Source organism: Bubalus bubalis, chromosome 10 (assembly GCF_019923935.1).
Source record: "Bubalus bubalis isolate 160015118507 breed Murrah chromosome 10, NDDB_SH_1, whole genome shotgun sequence".
NCBI classification, from domain to species: domain Eukaryota; kingdom Metazoa; phylum Chordata; class Mammalia; order Artiodactyla; family Bovidae; genus Bubalus; species Bubalus bubalis.
This window is the reverse complement of record NC_059166.1, coordinates 29,445,091-29,469,607: the sequence shown is the minus strand read 5'-3', so window position 1 is coordinate 29,469,607 and position 24,517 is coordinate 29,445,091. Positions and strand designations below refer to the sequence as shown.

Sequence of the window (24,517 nt, the reverse complement as noted above, 5' to 3'; positions counted from 1 at the left end):
CAACTGACCAAAAATATAGTGAATTTTAAAAATTGAATAATTTAAGTAATATCTTTACAGTAAATTACTGTTCTGATTCATTAGATAATATTTCAAAGAGTGATATTTGACTATTGTGTTTAATTATCCCCCATAGATCAGGTACCAAAAAAGCAGGTTTAATCATGTGTTCAAATCTGCTCTATTTACTCCATAAGCACATGACACCGTATTTTATACAAAGAGATTTACAGAGCTGGATAGTGAAGATCAAACCAGTCTGAACATTAGTCCAAGGAGAACAGTGAGAATATTAAGTCTAAAACCCATACCTCAAATATCTTCATTAGAATAAACAAATTACTTTAAAATCACTTATTTTAGAATATCTTTACCACTACAACCACCTGGGGAAGTCACAAGACTGTAGCTAAAAGCTTAACCCCTGATGTCACCTTACATTCACTCCTGCATTTCGTGGGTTAACACTGCCAGAAGGGCTTCCCAGGTGGCTCAGTGGTAGAGAATCCACCTGCCAGTGCAGGAGACACAGGTTTGATCCCTGGATTGGGAAGAGCCCCTGGACAAGGAAATGGCAACCCACTCAGGTATTCTTGACTAGAAAATTCCATGGACAGAGGAGCCTAGCAGGCTACAGTCCATGGGGTCCCAAAGAGTTGGAAAAGACTGAGCAACTGAGCACAGCACAGTTCTATGGGCCAGGCACTTAGAATGCAGGAGTGGCCAAGACAGACAGAAATCCCAGGGCTTGTGCAGCTGACATTTTCACAGTGGAAGACAGACAGCAAACTATAGTAACATACAGAAGTAAATTACAGAGTATGTTAGAAAGTGATGTGTTATGATAAAATTAGAAAAAAGCAGGAGAAGGGGATCAGCAGTGTCCGGGGAGGGCTGCCATGTAAATAGGGCAATCGCTGGCCTCACTGGCATGATCTGTGAGTTAAGACTTGAAGGACATGAGGGACTTCGCCATGCAGATAGCTGGGAGAAGAGTGCCATAGAAGGAAAAGGGTACGCAAATGTCCTGCCGCAGGATCCTGCCTGATGGAACGAAGGAAGTGCAGGAAGGCCTGTGCAAGGTGGGAAGGGTAGGAAGTGGGCCTAAAAGGTAACAGACTCTGAGAAGGTCTGAGCCTTGTCCATCATTGTAAGGACTGTGGTGTTTGTTGACTCCAAAAACAGAAAGCCATCGAAGTCTCTGAGTGATAGGGCTCCATTTATGTCTATACAGGATTGCTCTGGCTGTAGAGTTGAGGCGAGACAGTAGTGGAAGCAGGAGAAAAGGCTACTGAGACCATGCGTGTGAGAGGCGAGGGTGGGAGCCAGGGAGGCGCAGAGGAAGTGGTCCAGATTTGGACATGTTTTGAAGACAGAGTTGATGGGTTTCCTTGGCTGACTGAGCTGAAGGGTGAGAAAAGAGAGGCACAGTGGATAACTCTAAGGTTGGAGTGGTGAACCGAGACAGGGAAGAGTGTGGGCGGAACAGGTTTGGGGAAAAGATAATTCATTCCATTTGGCGTGTTAAGTCTAGTTGAATTGCAGCTCTTTGACTTACAAGCTTTGTGACCTCAGGCAAACTATTTAACCTCTTTGAACCTTAATTTTCTCACCATAAACTGGGATAATGATACGTAAGGATTAGGCTTGACATAGCAATTTCGATGCAATAACATGTAAAGCACTTAACACAGTCTGGGTGCAGAAAGTGCTCCATAAAGAATAGTTGTGGCTGCCTTCCTCTCATCGAATCACGAAGAAGTCACACAGGCCACTGTCTTTTGACTCAGTTCATCAGAGGCTGCCTACACCTGTGACTTCACCCGCGCTGAGTTAGCACTGGGAGGCCCGCACACCCCAGGCCCTCGTGATCAGTGCCAGCGACCGATCCGCACGTGTGTCACACGTGGCACACCACATGAGGCCAGTGCAAGAAGTTCAAGCAAAGGGCTCCTGGAGGACTGCTGTACTACAACTTCTCTGGGGATTGAAGAAAATGTTTAAGATAAGCGGCAGATATTAAATTAACATCTTCCCCAAATCAAATGTCTGAAAGTCAGGATTTTCCTTGCAGAAGTTACTGAGACTTGGCAGTATTTAAAGGGTCTCTTGCCAAATGGAGGGAATATGAGGAAAAGAAATGTAAATATATTTAAAGTTACTAGAAGGGCTGGAATTCATTTTGTTTAAAAAATGCATTCTAAATGGGTTTGATTGTGTCCCGAAATACCCACTGCCATGAGAGTAGGAACTGGATCAGAGGCATTGCTGATTGAATGTTCTGAGACTTCAGACTTTCTCTTTCTCTGCCTTTCCCCCTTCCTGGCTTCCACAAGAGACACTTCAGCAAGGTGGAGAGAAAGATGGACTGGAGCAAGAAGCTCAAAGCAAAGCGCAAAGGGTGGATTAAAAATCTGAGTTCTATCACTTATAAACTCTTGTGACTTTCAGCTGTGACGTCCCTTCTCTCTCTCTCAATTTCTTCATCTGCAAAATGGAAGTACTGCCATTACGTCACAGAATTCAGAATGAGGGCATTTGGACAATCTGTTTTATATTAAACCAAAGATTATCCATTACAATATCTTTTTTTTTTCTAAATCTCTCTCTGATGATAATAAGAATTTAATTTTTACTGTTATTATATTCTGCTGCACTGCAAGACTTGTGGGATTTTAGTTCCCTGACCAGAGACTGAACCCGAGCCCAGGCAGTGAGAGCACTGAGTCTTACCTGCTGGACCGCCAGCATGCATGTGACCACATGGACCGCAACCTGCCAGGCTTCTCTGTCCATATGATTCTCCAGCAAGAATATTGGAGTGGGTGGCCATGTTCTCCTCCAGGGGATCTTCCTGGCCCAGGGTTTGAACCCACGTCTAATGCAGCTCCTGCATTGCAGGCGGATTCTTTACCACCAGGGACCACCAGGGAAGGCACAATAACAGGAATTTAACACTTCATGAGGAGAAGGCAATGGCACCCCACTCCAGTACTCTTGCCTGGAAATCCCATGGATGGAGGAGCCTGGTAGGCTGTAGTCCGTGGGGTCACTAAAAGTCAGACATGACTGAGCGACTTCACTTTCACTTTTCACTTTCATGCATTGGAGAAGGAAATGGCAACCTACTCCAGTGTTCTTGCCTGTAGAATCCCAGGGACAGGGGAGCCTGGTGGGCTTCCGTCTATGGGGTCACACAGAGTCGGACACGACTGAAGTGACTTAGCAGCAGCAGCAGCAACACTTCATGAGAATCAGCAGAATGGAATGATGAAAACTTGGAGGGGAGAGCAGGGCTGGACTTGCAGATGTCCTCTCTGTAACTGTTGGGCAGTCATTAATCTCTCTGAGCCTTGGCTTCCTCTTGGCTACTGTTACCTTTTTGGAAGTCACTTTGTTTCCACCCTCTCAGGATTTTTGAAAGGAGGGAGCTTAGTAGCTGCAATGCCTAATTTCTCAGCAAAGCTTTCTCTCCACCCTACTTCTGAGTTAGTGAGTCACTTCCTTTTTTTGAATTGAAATCTTAGTTATTTAGGTTGTGAGTAGGGGAATAGACCACAGGCAGTAAACAGATTAGGAAAGAAAGAACTCATAGTCCAAATGGGAAGTGATTAAAGTATGAGTAAGAATCACTGAGAGGCTGGGCTAAAGAAATGTTAAAAAAAGAAATGTCAGGATTATAGTGGTTGTAGACCAACCAGGAGAGAAGGAATGACATGAAAAGAAAAACAAATAACAAATTGAGAGTTAAAAAAATATATATCTTCAGCAGTATTAAGCAGGAAACTGAGTTACATAAATACAAGGTAAGAAATGGTCAGATGAAATTCTGTATAGCAATTTTCAGTGAGTATCAAAAGATATCAACATGAATGTTGGTAAGAACCCAGACTAAATTCCTCTCTCACATCATACTCAAACACAGCAATTATTTCTTTAATTACATAAGATCTGTATCATCACTGCAAAAACATACCAGTAAAAGTTTCAGTACATGGATTTATGCCAGCAAGCCTCTTTGATGTTCCAAAATCAGAAATCTTGAGAACACCGCTATAGGTATTAATCAACACATTGTCACCCTGGAGAAGAAAGAACTTCAATCAGAAATGCTATCTTTCTCCCAATACTGTTTGTTGCTGGCTTGAAAGTCTAATAAGAAAAGGTGTCCTTACAGCATAAAGGATACTATTTCTATATTCTTCCTTAACAGTAACATCAGTAGTGAATTATTGACACCATTTTTGTTTACATGCTATCAGTTCACAATCTGCTATTCAGGTCACACGGTGAAACGAGGTTTATAGATAGTAGGGGCTATTTGTGTTTGATAATGAGTATGATTAGTTAAATTATCATATTTATACCTTCCTAGTACTTGACTTATTCTATGCTGTTTTACTTCTTTTCCTGGAATATTTAGGGGCAGCACAAATAAATGGACATTCGTGTTAGTTTTAGGATAGTAATATTAACTTACTTTCAATAGTCCAATTTCATTATAAATTTATTAGTTCTAAATTTTCCCTTTTTAAGGAGAATTTCACAGATTGAATTTTAGATCAACCCAGAAGTATATGATATGTGTGAGAAGTAGGGATTTTATTTTTTTCCTTCTAACTATTCATCCATTAATTGAACAAGTATTTATTGAGTAGCTATTACGGGCAAGGATACAAAGATTAACCAGCCTACAAGCCTCTTGGGAGCAGGGACCATATCCTTGTTAACTTTGCTCTGTTGAGCTTCTAGCCCCATGGAGCACCTCAAACAGTGCCAGCCATGAAGTAGAAACTCAATCTTTGTTGGCTGAACATGGTTAAGGAGTTTATTCTTTGAGTAAACGCGGTAAGACATGACTATCAATCAATACCTGACTCAGGGCAGAATGATGTATATGTGCTGTTTCTAGGATTTATTTATCATTCCAAATTCGTTCTCATAAGAAAACAATTTTTGCAAATAAAACAATTACCCATCAAAGACCTTACAAGAATGAATCCTACTGCAACCTACCTTTATATCCCGGTGAACTATCTGATTATCATGGAGGTATTTTAATCCTTCCAGTATTTGCTTTGTATAAAAGCCGATTGTTTGCTCATTGTCTTTCAGTGGGCCCCATTTGGAACGAAGGAGAGCAGAAAGACTTCCTGTAAGGAGGGAGAAACAGTGGATAAAATCTTATTTGAATGAATTCTTTAAAGCATGTTAGTATTACAACATTAAGCTAACATTTATTGGTTATTAACAGTGGCCCAGGTATTATACTAGACACAGTACTTGGGTTCAAATATAAATAGGCAAGTCCCTGCTCTGTTGATGGTCTTTATCAAATACAGTCGAAAAGGCTACTTGGGGCTTCCCAGGTGGCTCAGTGGGTAAAGAATCTGACTGCAGTGCAGGAGATGCAGGTTTGATCCCTGGGTTGGGAAGATCCCCTGGAGAAGGGAATGGCAACTGATGGCAGTATTCTTGCCTAGAGAATCCCATGGACAGAGGAGCCTGGCAGGCTATATAGTCCATAGAGTGGCAGAGTCGGACACGACGGAAGCAACTTAGCACACACACACACAAGACCACTCAGTTTGCAAACCTTAATCTCCCAATAAACTCTAGGGGCTTCCCTGATAACTCGGTTGGTAAAGAATCCATTTGGGTTTGATCCCTGGGTTGGGATGATCCCCTGGAGAAGGGAAAGGCTACCCATTCCAGTATTCTCTCCTAGAGAATTCCATGGACTCTATAGTCCACGGGATCACAAAGAGTCAGACACAACTGAGCAGCTTTCACTTTCACTAAACTGTAAGGTAATGGCATATGTCAAAATTGTATTTACATTTACACAAATTAAGACCTGTAAACTAGTAAATTCCATTCAGTTTTACTCTTCAAGACCCTAGAAACATACTTTTTTAAAAAGTTGGGGTTTTTTTTGAGGTTTTCCTAAACTTTATTTATTATTTTTATTGAGATATAGTTGAGGTACAGTATTATATGTTTCAGGTATACAACATCTGAAATTTTTAAAGGTTATTTTCCATTTATAGTTATGATCAAACATTGGCTATAATCCCTGGGTTGTGCAATATATCCTTGTAGCTTATTAATTTTATATATAGTAGAAACCTATACTTTTTAAAGAAAGAAAACCACCTCTTACCTCCTGGGACCTGCTCCATGAAGATTTTAATGAAACCATTTTCACTGAAAGAGCCCAGATACTGGACAATATTTTTGTGCTTCAGATGCTTATGCAAGGCTATTTCTTCATGCAGGGGCTGAGAGTATCTGAAAGACATGCAAATGTCAGTGAGCTAATTATGTCAGACCTTCTTGTATAAATTTAAGCAATACAAATGGGAAATTCCAGCTAAATGAATTCACCTATATACGAAATAAAATATGACCATCTAAGGCCTTTATTTCTCATCACATAAATTCTGTGAAGTTGGAGTCTTGGTAGGGTTTGAGGGGAACTGTGTCAGATACTAGTCTAGGTCTTTGTATATATTAGCTCATTTCTCACAACAACTCCATGAGAAGGTATTACTAAGATGCCCATGTTACAGATAAGGAAATTGATTCACAGAACTAACCTATCCAAGATTTCCAAGCTAGTAAGTAACAGAAATAAGATCTGAACCCAGGAGAACTGAAATCACCCACACAGCTCACTGTCACATTCATATTCCATTAGCTTCACGAGTTTATTATTTCAGGAGATTCTTTCCCAGAACGACAAAATTGCAAATAATTTTAATATTTATTCCAGAACTTACTGAAAGGTCCAACAACCCTTCAATAAAAAAAATATAAAACCATGTATATGCCAAGTCTCCTTGAGTCTATTCTATCCAGTTCTACTCTATCATAATTATTTTTTACTCATTCCTAGCTGAGCCTCCATACTGAAAGACCAGCTTTAGACCAGACTTCAAAATCATGTACTTGGTACATATTGCTTTATTAAATTTTATGATGAAAGAATTTTATATTTCTGGAACAGACAGAACAACATTTTTGATGATTTTCTGAAATACTATGAAGTTTGTAGACTTTTAATAATCCTGAGTATTAATATATTATCATATATTATGTTAATATAATTATTGTATAACTTAACTGTGGTAGGGTGCCAGCAATGATGAACAGAGACTCATAGCTATTTCCTAATTTTTTTTCTGTTGTATGATGGAAGCTACAGGTGTGAAAAGCACTCAGTATAACATAAAATATAAGCCTGATGCCTCATAATTTGCTTCAGTGCTACATGCAAGAAATGCTCAAATTTTATAGAGGCAAATCCATATAAGCAGAATGGATTTCTTGGAATGACCATAACAAATACTGGAATCAGTTAATATTGAATAACATTAGTAGGTTGCAAAAACCCAAATTCATTTAATTATTTTTAAAATATATTTAAAATTTTAATTTATTTAATTGGCTTAGCCACGTAGCTTGCAGGATCTTAGTTCCCTGATTAGAGGCTGAACCCAGGTCCCTGAAATGAAACTGCCAAGTCCTAACCACTGGACCACAAATTGATTTAATTTAAACAAACTTTTATAACCTGTGAAACATTTCTCAGAAAGCTGCCAGCAACAACCAAAAATTGACTTGTATATTAGATCTCTTACTCATTTTACTTTTCTTCAGAATTGTTCTAGGAGCTAAAGGCTTGTATTAAACTAAACCCCTTAACAAGATATCAGTTAGGGACAATACCATTTTGACTATTGCTAGAATGAGATAACGCAAGAAATACCAGTATATAATGTTACCAAGGAGATCCTTAGGTAATGACTCTCAACTATGAAGACATTTACAAGTTACTTTTTCTATGAAATTTAAAATGCTTTATTGATGCTAGTTAATAAGATCGCTCTTGATATGCATGAGATAAATCAGTGGCAATATTGGGCCAATTCTTCAGATTTGGTAGATGAAGATGACTGCATAATCTGAAGCAAGAGGCTCACTCAGTTTATGACAAATAATTAAAAGTCTCTGACCCCCTGACAGCCTATTAAATATCAATCATAAATGTTTAAATATAAGATCGTGAAGAAATAAATATACAACACACGCTTCTCCTTATGTAACCAAAGGATAGCTCAAAAGTTACAATAATAGAATTCATCCTAGCTGAGAATAAGGACTCTTCTCCAGTGTGGAAACGATTAGTAACACCTAGCAATTCTCACTAAATGTAAGTGAAAGTGTAAGTACCACACACTGAATAAGCATGAAATTATAATTTGTTCAGGTCAATAAGCAACACTTGTCTGTGGGAATTACAAGAAAATCCCATTTCTTCTCAATTACCTATGACAACAGAAAGAAAAATGGTATAGACATTCAAAGATACTTAAATATGCACTTAGGTTTGAAAAATTAATATATCATACATGTCTCCAGAGCACCTCTCCTGAGTCAAATTCCCACTACAACCATCCAAAGCACTGAAGTTCCCAACCTTGGCTGGCTATTTTGCATCTCCTGGAAGGATTTTTTAAAATATCAATGTGTATGACCTACCCTAGAATTTTGGGGGTTATGGCCTGAGCATCAGTATTTTTTAAAAGTTCCCCAGGTTCCTCTAAAACACAGCTGGGTGGAAATACCTGACCTAAGAAAATAGTTGACAAATGTGTAGAATGTTAGCGGAAGCCAACTCAAGATGTACAACTAGTTGGGACAAATTACGAGAGTGTCCTTAGAATCCAGCAGCTTGCTCTTATGACTACTCTGATGCTCTAACGAAGTGTTTTTAGAGTGTGAGGGAACCACAGAAGAAGCTGCTTTTGTTGCTATGACCTTCACTACAGATGGTAGTGTTTAATGTATGCTGGATTATGCATTATTCACACCCATCCTACCATCTGAGCAATTATCTTTTGTAACTGCTACCTTTTTAAAAGCCACCTTGAAACTCTCCAGGTCACAAAGGTAGAAATGCTTTCTGTGTTGTATCTCACAATAACATTATAGACTTCACCTTAATCTTCTCATAGAGGTAACAAAAAGATGCCCCACAGCAGCTATTCAAGAGAAGGGCTTGTCATGCAAGTGTTTTCAAACAAACCACATTATGCCAAATGGATCTTCGCTGGTGTTGGTGTACTCTGTGTATGCACAGTGGCAGCTGAATAAACTTAAGCTACAAAGACAGTTTTCAAAGTGGTTTTCTTCCAAGTGACTACTTACATTTATCTGGTGGTGGGGAGGAAGGGGATATTGCTAAAGACAATCCTTTTAAATTTTATATCGCTTAAAAATCCACTCTATGTATCAATATATAATACTTAAGAACCTATAGGAATATTTGATGAAAATTTTAATATAACACACACACATACATATATATATTCCCTTGTGTATCTAGTGAATAGTTTCTATCACCATCCCAGAAGAATTCATACTTATGTCTCATGAGTTAACCAAGGAGAAATTGCAAAAATACCATGGAAAACCTAAAACTGAATTTACTGTCTACCTACCTAATATCTGTTTCTCCCTCTTTCTGTGATTTTGTTTGAAGAAACAACTAGCCAACTTAAAAACTACTGAGTTTCTAACCTCCTTCATAGTCAGGAGTGGTCACTTTTGGCCAATGAAACAAGAGGTGAAAATAGGCTGGACATTTCTGAGAAAGTTCGTTTTCCTTTTCCCTCTTCCTGTCTGGAATGCAGATAAGGCAGAGTGACCACCTGTCAGAAAGTCATGTACCAAGAATGGAGACCAAGGATGGCAAGGCAGAAAGAGAACTGAGGCCTAGGACACTGGTTACAGGGGAAAGAGGGGTGTCTTTCTGTGCTTGTGGTAATCAGAGAAGGCATCTCTGAGGGCTTGGGAACTGAACTTGGGACCTAATTGATGACAACGAGGCAATCCCGCCAATATGTGGTGTTGCTGGCCCTGATGGAAAAAGAGAGGTCAGCGTGGCTGCAGAGGAGGAGGCGAGGCCACAGAGGGAGGCAGGTGTCTGTGTTAAGGTTCCTGGGTTTTGTGTTGTAAGAACTCACAGCCAGGTTTTAAGTAGTAATGACATGATGTGATTTCAACTCGAGAAAGAGCTCTGTGCAGTCTCTGAGGAAGGGATTTCTCTAATAGTCTTTGTGAGGATCAAAGACTTGTGAGTATGGGACTGCCCTATGACTGTCTCTCCAATGTTGGGGGACATTTCACCAACTCTTTTTGCCCTGTGACGTCACTTTTCTGACGGCTTCAAGAAGAGTCGATTTCTCAGTTGGTCCAGCTTTCCACCTGCAGTTTAGAATGGAGTGCTGACTTCCAATGTCCTTAACACACCTGACCGGAAACTGGAACTTCTGGTTCAAGTCATTTTAGCTGGTGCTTATTCCCCATGTATGTATATAATAAACCAATCACGATGAAACATAACCTGAGCCCAACACACATGGGCCATTCCCTTTTCTACTCTTTGAAAGTCCTAGTTACCATGGAGATGCCATCCTTCCCCAACAGAGTCTTGGGCTTGAATCACTGAGTGATGCGGCAGCTAAACCTCAGAGGGAGCTAATTAAAGCCACAGAGATTTCAGACAGTTTCATTAATTAGAATATCACCAAAATATTTTGTAAATGCTATTAACAACTGAAATACCTTAGAAAGCAGCTTTGATTAGTCACAATTACTGTACCTGCTGTCTCTCTCTGGGATTTCCTTAATGGCGATTCTGACTTGGTTGCTCAGATCTCGACCTGCATAAACTATCCCATAAGTGCCTTTTCCTAAAACGACTCTGTCACCATTTTCATCGTATTCATAGTCATACTACAGAAGGACAAAGGGGGAGAGAAGATGGAAACATTAGCTGCAGTCCACATTTTAAACATCAACTTTTTCCAAGAGCATTTTTCCTTATTTTATCAAATGATTTTAACAAGGAAAACAATAAGATGAGGTTCTAATGAACAGTTTCAAGAACCAAAGAATAAACTTAACACAGAGCATCGTGTGTTCCTATTTTCCCAACTGTGACAGACACCGGGCAGTGGGGGGTGGGGACGGCAGAGAGGGACTATGTATTGAAATCCATAAAAGTGCTTCTCCAAAAGCCCACTTGGATTCTTTACCCACTGAATCCTGTTTATCACTGATTCTGAAGATGAGTATGATTAGCATCAATGTCTCTCAATAGCTATCACACTGAATTAACTGTTCTTTTGTTTTTCAGCTTTTGGTACCATCAAAGCATTTCACACTCTGCCAGGAGAAGAAAACCACTCAATGGCTTTGAGTAAGAAGAAACTTTGAGGTCTTATTAGCTGACAGTATTAAGCAAGGATTATTTGTACTTTACCCCTGTTCCCAATTCCCCAAGCCTCAAAACATTTTAAAAATGAAAAATGGGGACTTCTCTGGCAGTCTGGTAGTTGGGACCCTGTGCTTCCACTGCAGGGGCCACGGGTTCTATCTCTGGTCTGGGAACTAAGATCCCACATGCCTCGTGGCATGACTTAAAAAAATAGAATTAAAAAAAAATGTTTTTTAATGTAAAATTTAAAAATTTTTTTTAAATTTTAAAAAAGGAAAAACTTCAAAATGAAGGAAAAACGTCACTTTTGATGCAAAAAAGGAAATATCTACAGCCCTAAACCCATAGTGGCAAGCATCTCAGTCAAATACGGAAAATAGCATCAAATAAATGAAAGGGGTATAGTGACCTTTAGAACTTCCCAGGTGGCTCAGTGGTAAAGAATCTGCCTGCCAAGCAGAAGTCACGGGTTCAATCCCCGGGTCAGAAAGATCCCCTGAAGAAGGAAATGTCAACCCACTCCAGTATTCTTGCTTGGAGAATCCCATGGACAGAGGAGCCTGGCAGGCTGCAGTCCATAGGTCACAAAGGAGTGGGAAACAACTTAGCAGCTACACAACAACAACATGTGACATTTGGTAGACATCTCAGACCTGGAGGCGTCATCCACAAAGGCATCTTTTGTTGTGGACTTAAACTACAGGAATCCTAGTCATCAAATGATCAAGCCATGTCTATGTAGAAGCCCAGTGTAAAACTACAGACCAACAGGAGAGACCATAAAAACAAGCTCTTTCTTTTGTCTGTATTTTGCTAGAGTATAAAACTAGCAGCACATAGCTAGGTTCAACTCACAGAAGGGTTGGGTTAGCCATTTAAAAAAAAAAAAACAGATTTCTAACATTTGTATATCAGCAAATTTAATATTAACACACAAAATAATCCAAAATAAGATAATGATCACGGATTTTGACACTAAACTAACAACATAGCCTTAAATATAGAGAGCTGATAAAATTACAAAGAAAAATATACAATATAAACCATAATAGGTTCTAAATAGAACCCTTTTAGAAACCAATATATCTAGCAGACAAATTCAAAATAGAGACCCTAATGGCACAAATAACAAGTTTGGTATGGTAGATACAGAGATAGCTACAAATTCCTTCCATGCATATATGAAAAATATAAAATAATTAGTCACATATTAGGCCACAAAGAATATTTCAACAAATTTCAAAGAACAGCTATGATAAAGACCATGATCTTTGACCACAAGATACTAAAAATAAGACAGCCAAAAACTATATTTGAAAACTGAGCATTGCAATTAAAATTATCAAGGGATTAAAAAATAAATGATCATGGGAATTACAAAGTAGTTCAAAAAGAATGACAAGGAGAGCATTGCACATCAAAAACTACAGATTTAGAATTATGTACATAAAATTTTTCAAGAATTGCATTAGAAAACAGAAAACTTTTAAATGATCAAGTTAAATGGTCAAGAAAATACAAAAAGAAGAATATATCACTATCCAAAGAGAGTAGAAGAGTTTCTGGTTTTGGCAATATGGTAGGCTATGTACAGGAAAATGTTCCCACCAAAAAAACCTAGACAAAATTAAATAGACATACTTTAAATGTCTAGTGTGTGTGCTCAGTCATGCCCAACTCTTTGCTACCCCATGGACTACCGTCCATGCTCCAGAGGAGCCCACCAAGCTCCTCTGTCAATGGGATTTTTCCAGGCAAGAATATGGAAGTGGGTTACCATTTTCTACTCCATTAAATGCCTAGCTGGGCTTATAAAAAAGTAAAGAAGACTTCTAGGAACTAGAAATTACAAGCAAAAGGGACACTACAGGGATAATCACAAGAACTGATGACCTTGCAGCCCAAGTGCTGGGGGTGAAGTCTTCTAGATTTATAAATCTAGGGCAGAGGTTGGCAAACAGTTTCTGCAAAGGGCCAGATATTGATTATTTTCAGATTTGTGAGCCATACGATCTCTATGGCAGCAACCCAACCCTGCCATTGTCAGCAGCTCAGTCAATACAGAAGCAAATGGGCATGGCTGTGTTCCAGTAAGACTTTATTCACCAAGAGAAGTGGTGGGCTGGTTTTGGTGTCTGGGCTGAAGTGAAGTGAAGTGAAATCGCTCAGTTGTGTCCGACTCTTTGCAACCCCATGGACAGTAGCCTGCACCAGGCTCCTCCGTCCATGGGATTTTCTAGGCAGGAGTACTGGAGTGGGTTGCCATTTCCTGTGTCTGGGCTACAGTTCATCAATTCCTTATCTGAGACTTTGGTCTTAATGCTCACTGGGATAGGAAATGAAACCCTGTGCCTATGGGAAGGTGAATAGATGGAATACACAAAACCAGGGTCCTTGAAGGACTGTAATTTGGTGAAAGGGTATATTAGAAAAAAGTCAGCCCACGGCACTGAGAAATGAAAAGAAAACTTTGTCTGTCTTAGATTAAGCTCTGAGTAGACAAAGTCTCCTCTGAATACTTTCAACCACTGGCTGACACTCTGCTGTCTGGAGCTCAAATGGACAGTTGTCATTAATACCCATAATCTGTATCGAGCCTGAAAAATTCCTGAGTGACAACAGAAACAAAGCAAAACGTTTAAAAGGAAGACTCCCTTAACACAGGCTATAAAGGATCCACCAGTGAAATTAAGCTCATAATCAAAAATTTAAAAATATATAACAAAATAATTCACCATCAGTGAGTACTGGTTGATTTGACAAGTATCACTCTAAAATAAGTACATTTAACATAAAGATATAAAATAAGAAATCCAAAATATGAGGAAAGAATGAAAAGTGAAAGTGAAAGTGACTCAGTCATATTCAACTCTTTGGGATCCCATGGACTGTATAGTCCATGGAATTCTCCAGGCCAGAATACTGGAGTGGGTAGCCTTTCCCTTCTCCAGGGAATCTCCCCAAATCAGGGATCAAACGACTGTCTCCCACATTGCAGGTGGATTCTTTATCAGCTGAGCCACAAGGGAAGCCCAAGAATACTGGAGTGGGTAGCCCATCCCATCTCCAGGGGATCTTTCCAACCCAGGAATCGAACCAGGGTCTATTGCATTGCAGGTGGATTCTTTACCAACTGAGCTATCAGGGAAGCCCTTGAGAAAAGGATAAAGACACTCTAAAAAGGGCCAGACAGACTTGAGACAGACTCAAACCTAACCTCCAGAAATTGAGCCCTAAATAGGAAAATATATGATATAGGGAAACTACAAAATATCAAAGTCAAAGAGAGGATGATAAAAGGAAGCAGAGAATATTTTTTTAAAAAAAGAACAAATAACCCACAAAGGCAGGTAATCTGGTTACTCTGCAAACTCTCTGGGGTACACATTCTCAACTTTAGAGGCTACTATCACAAAGGATGAGGAAGATGGGGGGCATATTGTTACCAGCTCGTTTATTTGCTTCCAAGAGGTTTCCAAGCCTTGATAGAGGCAATCAGGTTGCATTCTTTTGGAGAATGCTACTCCCACTACCATGGCAGGACTTGGTGAACACAGATCTCCCTATCATGGACCCTACTCTGCCAGAAGAAAGAGGCCAAGCTCTGGAAAAGAGATGTCTACTTTCCCAGTGGCAACACTTTACCCAATGTACATTAGAGAATACTCCTATTCTAGCAATCTGACATATGGCTGAAGATTGTCCTTAGACCAGAGGAGAAAAACAGTTATGTTTACAGGATAAGAGAATGGGAAACAGGGATTGTTTAGCAAATTCTCCAGACTGGAAGATACTCCAGCAAAGAGGCAGTACACACAGTCCAAAAATTCTACTTGAAGGAGCCCAAGTCTCTATATCCAACTCTTGGTCCAGACTTTCGCCATGCTATACCATGCATGCTGGAAATCTACCAGCCAGGACCCAGGCTGGCAGGAGGCAGGACGGGGACCATCATCGAAGTCCTGTAACTCATCTTTGCCAGTGTGGCCTATCAAAGGGAGGGAAACCTACACACTGAACCTAGTACTACCACCACCCTACATTATTATGATGCACTCGTAGCGCAGTCGCCAAGTCGTGTCAGACCCTTGCGACCCCATGGACTCCATGCCACGCTTCTCTGATCATGGATTCTCCAGACAAGAATACTGGAGTGGATTGCCATTTCCTTCTCCAGGGGATCTTCCTGATCCAGGAATTGAACTCGGGTCTCCTGCATTGCAGGCAGATTCTGAACCGACTGAGCTATGAGGGAAGCCCCTTTTATAATGCACTATATAATTTTAATTATTATAATTAAAAGAAAAAACATCAGCTTTCAATAACCTACCTCATTTGAAGATCATAATAAACCTATGTCATAGCAGGAAAGGTCTATGATTAGCTCCAATTTACAAATGATCAAAAATATCTCCCACTGAAAATATGTGAAAATGGTGGCTTAAACCTAGCCCATCAGATCCTACCAAGGCCGTAGGACAATCTTTTTTACAGTTATCAACATTCAAAAAACTAAGATCATGGCATCCAGTCCTATCACTTCATGGCAAATAGATAGGGGAAAATGGAAACAGTGGCAGATATTATTTTCTTGGGGTCCAAAATCACTGGGGACAGTGATGGCAGCAACAAAATTAAAAGACGCTTGCCCCTTGGAATGGAGAAGGCAATGGCACCCCACTCCAGTACTCTTGCCTGGAAAATCCCATGGATGGAGGAGCCTGGTGGGCTGCAGTCCATGGGGTTGCTAAGAGTCGGACACGACTGAGCGACTTCACTTTCACTTTTCACTTTCATGCACTGGAGAAGGAAATGGCAACCCACTCCAGTGTTCTTGCCTGGAGAATCCCAGGGATGGTGGAGCCTGATGGGCTGCCGTCTCTGGGGTCACACAGAGTCAGACACGACTGAAGCGACTTAGCAGCAGCAGCCCCTTAGAAGAAAAGCTATGACAAACCTAGACAACATACTAAAAAGCAGAGACATCACTTTGCCAACAAAGATCCATATAGTCGAAGCTATGGCTTTTTCAGTAGTCATGCATGGAAGTGAGAGTTGGACCATAAAGGCTGAACAATGAAGAATTGATGCTTTTGAATTGTGGTGCTGGAGAAGACTCTTGAGAGTCCTTGGACAGCAAGATCAAACCAGTCAATCCTAAAGGAAATCAGTCCTGAATATTCATTGGAAAGACTGATGCTGAAGCTCCAATACTTTAGCCAGCTGATGCAGAGAGCCAATTCATTGAAAAGACCCTGATGCTGAGAAAGATTGAAGGCAAGAGGAGAAGGGGGTGACAGAGGATGAGATGGTTAGATGGCATCATCGACTAAATGGACATGACTTTGAGTCAACTCGGGGAGATGGTGAAGGGCAGGGAAGCCTGGTGTGCTGCAGTCTATGGGTCACAAAGAATAGGACACAACTGAGGGACTGAATAACAATAACATCAGATTCTAGATTTTCTATTCTTCATACCACCAATGCTGCAGGAAAATCTTTTTCACAGTGTAAGAACTTATAAGATAGATCTCAGTTCTGTTTCCAAACACCAGTATTGTAAAGATGTTCCAGCATATTCTTGGTATCCACTGAATACCCATATATATTCAAGCAGACAGAGGGTAGACATCTGTTGGCCATCTTAGACTCCATTCTTCCCTTTCTCCCCAGGTCCCATTGACTGCCAAATGCCACTAGGCTGATCCTCACTGCTCTTGCCTCAGATCAGGCCCTCCTTGCTTCTGTGTGTGTGTGCATGCTCAATCGCTTCAGTTGTATCCATCTCTTTGTGACACTACAGACTGTAGCCCACCAGGATCCTCTGTCCACGAAATTCTCCAGGCAAGAATACTGGAATGGATTGACATGCCCTCCTCCAGGGGATCTTCATGACCCAGGGATTGAACCTGCATCTCTTATATCTCCTGCATTGGCAGGCAGGTTCTTTACCACTAGCACCACCTAGGAAGCCCCCTTGTTCCTGTATTATTCTACAAATCCTCAACAGGCCTTCCTGCTACCTCCTACCCTGTTGCTCGGTTTTCCAGCTCATCCTCCAAAAAGTTAGCAGTGAACTTCCCAAAGTCTAAGGTTCCCAAGTGAACTTTCCACATTCATACCACTGCTTCTGCTTTATGTGTTCCTCGTCACTTTTAGGATCAAATCCAAACTCCTTGGCCTGGAGTCAATACCCTTCAGAATCTCTCTGCTGCCTCTGTGTCCAGCCTGCTATCTCATCAACGTCCTCCAAAAACTCCCAGTGAAGTTCCCCAGATCTTTGTGCCTTTACACATAGGCGTTTTCTACCTAAGGAGTTCTGCCTCGTCCTTTAAAATAAGGAAGCTTTCTTGAACTGTCCACCTAATCCTCAAAGCTGGGTTAGATTCTGGTCTGATAGGCTTCCAAGGCCTTTTGCCCTCATTCACGGAGGCATTTTTCAGTCTTCTCTTAGGCCATCCGCATTCCAGTCTCTACTCTGAGATCATTGAGAACCAGGACTTTATCTTGAATTAGTCTGTCCCTAGTCTTAGCCATATCTGTATTGCAGTAGAGGTTCAGTGAATATTTGCTTAATCAATCAGGCTATAGATAATTTAACAGGAACCTTTTCTTAGTTCGTTTTTCCACTGTGGAGCCCTAACCACTGAACCATCAGAGAATTCCCTTGATAACAACCAGATGCCAAAACAAAACATTTACCATCAGTATCCTTTTGTTTTTCATTGAGAGGAGTTTTGCCACAGGAATACCTACTTAGCATAGTGAAGAATATACAAGCCTCGATGAAACTGCTCAAGGTTTAGTATCCCTCAGGAATGCAAGGCATCAAAAGACTGTTCTTTTTTTAAAAGAATATTAACTATAGAAGTTGCCTGTTAGACAGAGTGGTCACAGTGAAACTCAAAAGGGCTTTCAATAAAACCGAAAACCATTCCAATGCATGATTGCCGCTTGGTTTCTTTTTTCTTCTTTAATTAATTAATTTATTTTGGCTTGGCTAGGTTCTTAGTTGTGGCTCACGGGATCTTTGCAGCAGTGTGTGGGCTTCTGAGTTGTGCCATATGAACTCTTATTTGCAGCATGCCAGATCTAGTTCTCCAAACAGGGATTGAACTAGGGCCCCCTGCACCGACAGTGTGGAGCCCTACCAACTGGATCACCACAGAAGTCCCTTTCTTCTTTTTTTTAATCCCCTCTTCTTTTTCTTACGATACAGAGATATAATTTTAAAAGGCAGGTTTGAGAAGACTTCCAAGACCTTTAAGCACACAGAATTATCTCTGTGATGACCAGAAGAAGTAGAAAGAAGTCTTGACCAAAGCTACTGCTACTGCTACTGCTAAGTCATTTCAGTCGTGTTCGACTCTGCGACCCCATAGACGGCAGCCCACCAGGCTCCCCCATCCCTGGGATTCTCCAGGCAAGAACACTGGAGTGGGTTGCCATTTCCTTCTCCAATGCATGAAAGTGAAAAGTGAAAGAGAAGTCGATCAGTCATGTCCGACTCTTAGCGACCCCATGGACTGCAGCCTACCAGGCTCCTTCGTCCATGGGATTTTCCAGGCAAGAGTACTGGAGTGGGGTGCCATTGCCTTCTCCATGACCAAAGCCAAGGGTCTGTTAAATAACGAAAATGGGAAGAAAAAAAAAAGGCAGGGGCTGGGGGAATCAAGTGTTTTTAAAAATAAGAATAAGATTACACTGCTTATATAGTTTGCATTCTATTTCTATGGCAATGGGTTAACAAACCAGGTGTTGCTAAGGGAGACAACTGCATTTTGAAACAACGATGGGAATGCTTCTAGAATCAGCCTCTCTTGTTGCCTGCCCAGAACTGTCTAAACTGGCGCGCGTAGGAAGACAATCTTGACAAGGCCAAACACCAAAGCGGTGACTCACTTAGTCCTTGCACTGTCAAGGGACTCACAGTAAAACAGTCACCTTCTAAAAAGCCATGTGCTGTCCCTGGTATTAACTACCTTAGCTGAGTAGTCACCTCAAGGACTCAAGTCGTAGCTTTGCTACTTTTCTAGTTATAATGCCTTAGTAAGATGTAAATGCTAAAAGCATTAATAACTACTAATACCATTAAGAGTAAAAATGTGGTAGGTATAAATATCTACTTCTATAGCTCTCTCCTTTCTCAGATCTTTACTCACATCTTCCCTCCTCAAGGCTTCCTTGTATAAAATCACATACCTGTTTCACTATAACTTCCTAAATCCTTCCCTACTTAATTTTTCTCCTTTATGTTGATCATTACTCAAACATAGCATGCATTTTACTTACTTACTGTCTCCCACTAGAGTGTAAGCTCAGTGAAGGCAAGGATTTCCTCTATTTTGTTCCCTGCTAGATCCCCAGCACCTAGAAGAGTGTCTTCCTCATAGCAGGTGTCCAATACATATTTGGTGAATGAATTGATGGGATCCACTGGGACCCCCTAATGTGGTATAAAGATTATTTTAAGATAAAAACAACTGAAGAAATAGCTGCAGAAAAAACCTTTTCTAAACATATTTTGCTGACTTAAGCAAAGCCTCTTGAAAATATAGATGCCACAATCTCCTCTCCAGGAGGTTTAGGACCCCTTATATCTGGACCACCAGCTTCCCTGGTGGTAAAGTGTCTGCCTGCAATGCGGGAGACCTGGGTTTGATTCCTGGGTTGGGAAGATCTGCTGGAGAAGGAAATGGCAATCCACTCCAGCACTCTTGCCTGGAAAATCCCATGGATGGAGGAGCCTGATAGGCTACACTCCATGGGGTCGCAAAGAGTGGGACACGACTGAGCGACTTCACTTTCACTTTTCATATCTGGATGAGAAATTACTAAACAAAACCTTTTTCAAAACTTCCCATACTTTCCACTTGTTTCTCATTAGTTTCCCACCATGTTGCTTCCCCTTGAAGTCCTTCTAAAAACTTTTCTTTAAAAAAATTTTTTACCATGCTTTTTTTCTTGATGTGGACCAGTTTTTAAAGTTTTTATTGAACATGTTATAATATTACTTCTGTTTCATGTTTTGGATTTTTGGCCATGAGGCATGTAGGAATTGAGGAATTCACCAGGAATTGAACCCACATCCTTTGCATTAGAAGGTGAAGTCTCAACCACTGGACTGCCAGGGAAGTCCCAAAGACTTTTCCTATTAAGATAAACAAACTTTTAAATCTAGCTATGCAGGAATTACTTCTTTGCATATTCCCTCATACAGGAATAAACTGTTGTCTTTTCTCTTGTTAATCTTTGTCAGTTAATTTGCAGGCCTCTAATCACTGAACATGAGTTGACAGAGGAAAAAAGTTTCTTTTTCTTGCAACAGAACAAATGAATGAGTAACAAACATATTCTTATCATACAACACCATAGTGACAGCTATTCCAAGGCAGTGCAGTAACTGTGGGTGATCAGCTTCAGGTCTGGTTGTGGTTTAGTCACTAAGTCACGTCCAACTCTTTTATGACCCCTACATGGACTGTAGCCTGCCAGCCTCCTCTGTCCATGGGATTTCCCAGGCAAGAATACTGGAGTGGGTAGCCATTTCCTTCTCCAGGGCACCTTCCCAACCCAGGGGTTGAACCCGCCTTTCCTGCACTGGCAGGCAGGTTCTTTACCGCTGAGCCAGATCTGTACAAAAATAGAAACACGAGGCCAAAGAAAAACAAACCAGTGTGCTACTGGATGACTCTGAATTGATTTAAATGAATTCTAAACCATAATTCACGGTTAATGTTTGTGAGGCAAATCATCAAAAAAGAAATGGTAAGGTTTCATCATCCAGCAGATGTTTGAGTGAAAGGAAAACATTTCATTTGTCTTACTTGTTCCCTGTGTGTTCCATCACACAGGGGGCAGCTTCCTCTCTATGCAGCCTGGAAATTACACAGAAACAGGTTCACAGGGCCAGCTGCTATGATTACTTCAGGCTTGTGTCAATTGGATGCCCATTCTGATAAAACAGTGAGGTACAAATGCATAAAAGAAAAAGGAGCACCACGGGAAAAGGGAAGGAGAATATCTGTATGTTTGAAAGAGGCATGAAGAGGAAGGCAACATATTCTGTACTGAACACCAAAGGAACTCAGTAATTTATGGTTTCTTCCAAACAACTAAAAAAGAGAGAGGGAGAGATTAAGCAAATGGGCGGAGAGTGGCTTGATTGTGGTATTCAGCTTGATTATGGTATTCATTCTTTCATTGACTTCACATTGATTAAACAATCATCAAGCTCATTTCCCAGCATTTACTCTGCCCTCCTCCAATCTATATCCCTCCCCTCCCAGTTTGAGATATTGTCTAAACAACTCTGGTTTTGTCATTCCTCAGCTTCAAACCCTTCTAAGCCTTCTGAATGAACTACTTGGATGCCTGATCCCCGCAAGATGATGGGGTGAAAAGGGAAAGAGGGCCACAGTCCAGCCTTGGGATGTAAATAGTCCAATGCAGGCTACTGAACTACAGGGAAATGAAAAGAGTTAGGGCCGAGGACGGGGCAAAAATGCTGTAAGGGCAGAGAAAAGTGAAAAGATGTGGTGAAAATGGTTCAAAGTAAAAAGCACCCTTGAGTTGTATCTCAAAAAGTTAGAGTAGAGTCACCAAGTAAAACAAAGCCGAAAAAGCCTGTGGAGTTGGGCATCTGCATGCCAAGTCCAGAGGCTGGAACAGCATGGCTGTTTGAATAATGGACAGGAGTTTGGCACTGCAGGATGGCAGGATGGAAAGGAAAGGGTAGGTTACAGCCAGAGAGATAAGAATATTGTATGGTGCAGAAATCTTCTTCTAAAAAGAACAGCATCAAAGATTTTTATTTTTATGTTTTAAAATGCCATTTGCAGTGGCATGGATGGACCTAGAGAGTGTCATACTGAGTGAATTAAGTCAGACAGACAAATATCATATGCTTATATGTAAAATCTAAAGACATGGTACAAATGAGCCTATTTACAAAACAGAAGTTGAGTCACAGATGTAGAAAAACTTGCATGGAACTGACATATACATACTACTATATACAGAATAGACAACTAATAAGAACCTACTGAATAGCACAGAGAACTCTATTCGTTACTCTGTAATGACCCATGTGGGAACAGACTCTAAAAAAGAGTGGATATATGTCCATGTATAACTGACTTTGCTGTACGACAGAAACTAACACAACACTGTAAATCAACTATACTCTTAAACAAAAAACTTAAGAAAATAAAAAAGCTTTTTAATTAGGGAAGTCACAGGATTAAATCTGCCTGAGAGATCTCTCCAGTGAGGGCAGGGTCAGTGTTATTGATGGCAGGAGAGATAACAGGCCATATGAGTGATGATGAGGACGTGAGATAGAGGAGTGACAGTGGAATGAAGGGGCTGGAAGAAACACTGGCTGTGAGACTGGAGCAGAGATTCTGGGAGGTATCTGGCTTGGGTAACTGTGCAGATGCCCTTGTTCTTAGTACAGACATGAAAGGCTGGGAGAACAAAAACAGGGACCACAGATGGTAAGTGTTCAAACCCTGACATTTGACTATAATCAATTGTTCAATGAGTTCAGTGTAAATTTATTAATATAATAAATTCTTTAAGCTATGGGTTCATACCTCTTCCATTTCAAAAGATAGCCCTGAATCAAAAGCATGGCCTTGAATCAAAAGAAGTTGTTTCTCTTTCTGTTTAAAAATAGAGAAGTCCTCTGAAAGTGGTATTGAGCTATATTTAAGAAACCTTGTACAGTTTGTACTAATCTTGAAATTTGTTTAAAATGTGAGCTAGGAAAGGACATGTAAGATCTTCTTGTTCAACTCTCATTTAAGGAATGGTATCATCTTAATCCAGCAGGAGTAAGAATTATGTCCAAAGTTATAAAACTGGTTATTGGCAAAGTCAGAGCTAAAACCCAAGGCCTCTGACCCCAGAACAGGGATCTTACTAGAGTAGAGTCAGGTTTGGTCAATTGGAAGAAGGGTTTGACCATGAACCAAACAAGCCTGAATCCCTCCCACAATTGTACTGCTTCAAAGAAAAAGCATTCAAAATCAGAAAGAAAAGCAAATCTTAACTTGGACTTCAGGTAAGTTTTTCAAACACCAGGAAGTCTAAGGTTTAGTTCAAATTTGTGGTTTATGGAACCACATTAATAGCTAATGTCTGCCAAATGCTGCTATCACCCCATGAAAAGTTAAAAAAACATTTAAAAAGAACATCTGATATTTCTAAAATTTTAATTTTGTTTTGGGCCAATTTGAATTCTATCTCAAATGGAGGTGAAGATCAGAAAATAATTATTCTGCATACAAAATCTTAAACACCAAAGTAATCCTTCTCACTTATACTGTAAAGAATAGGAAGAGAAGGAATTATTTTCAGTATATCATTCACAGCCTAAAGTTTGAGTTCAGTTTGCAATAATGAAATTAAGGAACAAATTTTAATCAAATATTTAGAATACTGGCAACTCGTTTCATACATGATATTTTACATGTTTCAATACCATTCTCCCAAATCTTCCCACCCTCTCCCTCTCCCACAGAGTCCAGGTTCGATGCACGATACTGGATGCTTGGGGCTGGTACACTGGGATGACCCAGAGGGATGGTATGGGGAGGGAGGAGGGAGGAGGGTTCAGGGTGGGGAACACATGTATACCTGTGGTGGATTCATTTTGATATTTGGCAAAACTAATACAATTATGTAAAGTTTAAAAATAAAATAAAATTAAAAAAAATATTTAGAATACTAAAAACCTGATGTTATGGTGCTAGTTGTAAAGAACCCACCTGCCAATGCAGGAGACATAATCCAGAGTCCAAAAGATCCCCTGGATGAGGGCATGGCAACCCACTCCAGTATTTTTGCCTGGAGAAACCCATGGACAGAAGAGCCTGGTGGGCTATAGTCCATGGAGTCACAAAAAGTTGGACACAACTTAAGCGACTTAGCACATGCACACACAATGTTAGTCATGAATATTGAAAATATCTAAGAAATGTGATCAAGAGTATAATGGAGTTATCATAAGTTATGCAAAAATATAAGTTAAGGTTATTTAATAACTCATGTTGTATAGGTGCTCTGGCCATGAAGGGACTAGGAGAGCCATGAAGGGACTGGAGACCCAAGATGGACAACATCATCTTCACAACCCAGAACATCACTGTATCCATTCATTCATGTCATGCTACCAGAACACCCAAGAATACATCAGCAATGTCACTAGTTGTAGCAATAATAGCA

General features: G+C 40.3%; 1 protein-coding gene across 2 annotated transcripts in view; it reads right to left on the bottom strand.

The window, feature by feature from the left end:
• MAP3K5 (mitogen-activated protein kinase kinase kinase 5) overlaps positions 1-24,517 on the bottom strand; it is a 226,637-nt gene that overhangs the window by 44,656 nt on the left and 157,464 nt on the right. For both annotated transcript variants that reach the window (XM_006052268.4, XM_025294482.3), the window contains 4 exons: positions 10,670-10,803; positions 6,164-6,291; positions 5,017-5,153; positions 3,977-4,082 (listed from right to left, as the gene is read on the bottom strand). In XM_006052268.4, coding sequence (XP_006052330.3) covers positions 3,977-4,082; positions 5,017-5,153; positions 6,164-6,291; positions 10,670-10,803 — 505 coding nt within the window. The remainder of the gene's footprint in view (positions 1-3,976; positions 4,083-5,016; positions 5,154-6,163; positions 6,292-10,669; positions 10,804-24,517) is intronic.